This window comes from Bombina bombina, chromosome 8, assembly GCF_027579735.1.
Source record: "Bombina bombina isolate aBomBom1 chromosome 8, aBomBom1.pri, whole genome shotgun sequence".
NCBI classification, from domain to species: domain Eukaryota; kingdom Metazoa; phylum Chordata; class Amphibia; order Anura; family Bombinatoridae; genus Bombina; species Bombina bombina.
In genome coordinates, this window is record NC_069506.1 from 247,331,535 (window position 1) to 247,334,857 (window position 3,323).

General features: G+C 34.4%; 1 protein-coding gene across 1 annotated transcript; it reads right to left on the bottom strand.

The window, feature by feature from the left end:
- Nucleotides 1-1,303: 1,303 nt before the first annotated feature.
- Nucleotides 1,304-2,260, bottom strand: LOC128638974 (free fatty acid receptor 3-like). Its single transcript, XM_053691116.1, has one exon. The coding sequence runs from the start codon at nt 2,258-2,260 to the stop codon at nt 1,304-1,306; it is 957 nt and encodes a 318-aa protein (XP_053547091.1).
- Nucleotides 2,261-3,323: the final 1,063 nt, after the last annotated feature.

The window sequence follows — 3,323 nt, forward strand, 5'->3', positions numbered from 1 at the left end:
TACAATGTAACTCTTAGTAATATTTTAGCTAGCTTAGGGTTTATTTTGTATGTAAGTATTTAGTTTTAAATATGAATAATTTAGGTAATGATAGTAATTTTCTTTAGATTTATTTAAATTTTATTTAAGTAAGGGGGTATTAGGGTTAGGGTTAGACTTAGGGGTTAATAGCTTTAATATAGTGGCGGCGACGTTGGGGGCAGCAGATTAAGGGTTCATAAATATAATGTAGGTGACAGCGGTGTCCGGAGCGGCAGATTAGGGGTTAAAAATTTTATTATAGTGTTTGTGATGCGGGAGGGCCTCGGTTTAGGGGTTATTAGGTAGTTTATGGGTGTTAGTGTACTTTTTAACACTTTAGTTATGAGTTTTATGCTACGGCGTCGTACCATAAAACTCTTAACTACTGACTTTTAAATGCGTTAGGACTCTTGACGGGGTAGGGTGTACCGCTCACTTTTTGGCCTCCCAGGACAGACTCGTAATACCGGCACTATGGAAGTCCAATAGAAAAAAGACTTTACAAAGTTTACGTAAGTCGTTTTGCGGTAAGGCCAAAGAAGTGTGCGGTGACCCTAAACCTTCAAGACTCGTAATTGCAGCGGTAGTGTAAAAGCAGCGTTAGGACCTCTTAACGCTGCTTTTTTACCTTAACGCACAACTCATAATCTAGCCGTTAATTTGTTAAGAAATGCAATGCAATAGGATAAATCAACTAGTACAATGCATAAGTCTAATAATAGTACTTGGCAACAAAGTGCAATAAAACCTAAATTAATATTAATTTTACAATTTGTTTTAATGAAAAAGCACATGTACTTAAACTTACTTACAGAATATAAATATGAAATTAAATGTTGGTGTTAACAGAAGTTTCTTTAATGTTTCATTTTTTTCATTGAATGATTGATTTGGTAGCATTTAAACTACTCTAATATGAAAAAAATAGTTTTTTGCATTAACACAAAGAGTTTATTTATAGGATCTCTCCATTATGATCCACCTCCTGTATACTGAAATTAGTTGTATTTTTTATAATGTGTTAGAGTTTTTCCCTTTGTATCCTTAAGAAAATGGAATGTTCACCCTTGAATCAATTGTTTAATTATTTCTGCCTCATGATTAAAATATAAAATCCTTGGATGTGTTTCAAACATGCCTCCTTGGATTTCTGCTGGTACCATGATACTGTTCTTTGCACTAACATTTTCAAACATATTATCTATTGTAATCCTATGTTCTTGTTGATTTTGTAATACACAATAAAAAAACATTTTGTCCTATTTAAAGGCATATATAGGTTTCATGATGACACATTTGTATCATCAGTTTCCTTCTCGCAGGTCACCATGCAAATTTGGCTCCATCTTTTCAGATTCAATTTGTTCAAAACGTATATCAGACAATCCAAAAACATATTCCTTAAAGAAGAGGATGAAAAATAGAAAATAACAGGGTCCACACTAGCATTCATTACGCTCAAAAGCAGCGCATAATCTCTCCATTTTGGGCTTTCATGAGATATAAATCCTACAATATGAGATATATTGTAAGGCAAAAAGCAAATAATAAAATTGACAAGAGTAGCCACCACCAATCCTATAGCCCTCTGTCTTTTCTTCTTCTTAATTCGGGTTTGGGACATGATCATTTTAATAAAATTAAGGTAGCAGTAAATAGTGACAAAAAATGGCACAACAAAGAGAACCAAAGACATCTCAAACCGTACAGGCAAGACAATAGCCAACTGAGCAGGTGAAAAGTTACGGTAGCAAACTGTAATATTGGTCTCGGTTTTGTTATAATTGACTAAATGATTCACAATATAGACTACACTGCAGTGAGATGATGCAAAAATCCAAATGAAAATGCTTGCTCCTATAGCATAGGGTGGTTTCTTATAGAGCTTGTACTTTACTGGGAAAGCAACAGCCATATATCTCTCAATACTTATGGTCATAAGGAATAGTGAAGTTATGTAAATGCTACTGAAGAATAAATAACCTGAGAGTGTACAGAAGATATATGGCATGTTCCATTTCATTCCATTTGCTGCTTCCACCATGCGGAAGGGAAGAAACGCCAAGAGAAGCAAGTCAGAAATAGTCAAATTGAATAAAAATATGTCGACTGAGACTAACCTCTGCTTAAATTTTTTTGCGAGTACAAAAAGGGCCATGAGATTTAGTGGCATGCCTGTCACAAAGGTCACAATATAGATGGTCAAAAAGAGGGCTTCAGTTCCGCGCTCTAAATCCATAGCTGCTTTTCAATAAATCATTCCAGAAAGAAAGTGTGTTTAGAACAAAATGGCCATTGTTGTAATATTATCTTGCTGGCAATATTCCTGCAAATCCTGCAAAAAGAAAACACACATATAAGATTATAAATGTAGTTAATTTGGCATAAATAATATCAATGATGTTGCAAAATTAAATCTCTCACTGTGATATAGAGAAAAAAAATCTATCTTGGAGGATTTCAAATAAAGGGAATTGTTCGCTAAAATACTGTGCACTTTGTTTTCTGTTAAAGGGGTTTTAAACAGTCTGTTTCATTATTGTAATAAAAAGCACTAAGCAGTGGGTTATACTTAATAGAAATCATTGCAATATGTATTATTAATCATTTTAACATAATTTAATCTTTTATTTCTTATTTTTAACTTTATTTGTGCAGAGTCCATTACTTTCTGTCACAGCTACAGAAGGAGGCTGGGGTCTCTGCAGGAAAGAATTTATAGCTTGATGTCATAGACCTTCTAGAGAGATAATGCTAGAGAAACAATAAATCTGTTTTGCTTATGCTCAGAAGTGGCAGAATGCAACTTAAAGGGACATTCCAGTCACATATGTGCATTTCAGTTTAGAATAGAAGCATTTTTGCAATTTTCATATATTAGCAGAAATGCTTCTAGTAAAAGTGTATTTAAGTATGCCCTACCAACATTTTAACTGCAATACATGCTTAGATAGCCTAAGGTGTTTGCTTGTATGATCTGGCAATGACTGAATTTGGGCTAGATTACAAATCTGCCCATTTATGGGCATGCAATAAATAACCAGCCATTATAAGTAGCTGGTTATTGCTACCGCAAGCTCGCAGTAGCAATTAGTGCTCTGAAAAGTAACCAGAGATCAGATCTCTGGTTAATTTTCAAAATGTGCTACAATTGCCCCCAAAATTAAGCATTATGAAAAATAACTGCACAAAGCAGTTTTTAGAGGTTAAAGTGTGTGGGTGTGGGGTGTTAGAAAAAAACGTCACTGAAAAGAGCCTTCGAATAGCGGCGGTCTATTGGAACTGTGTCTTCTCTATGGTTA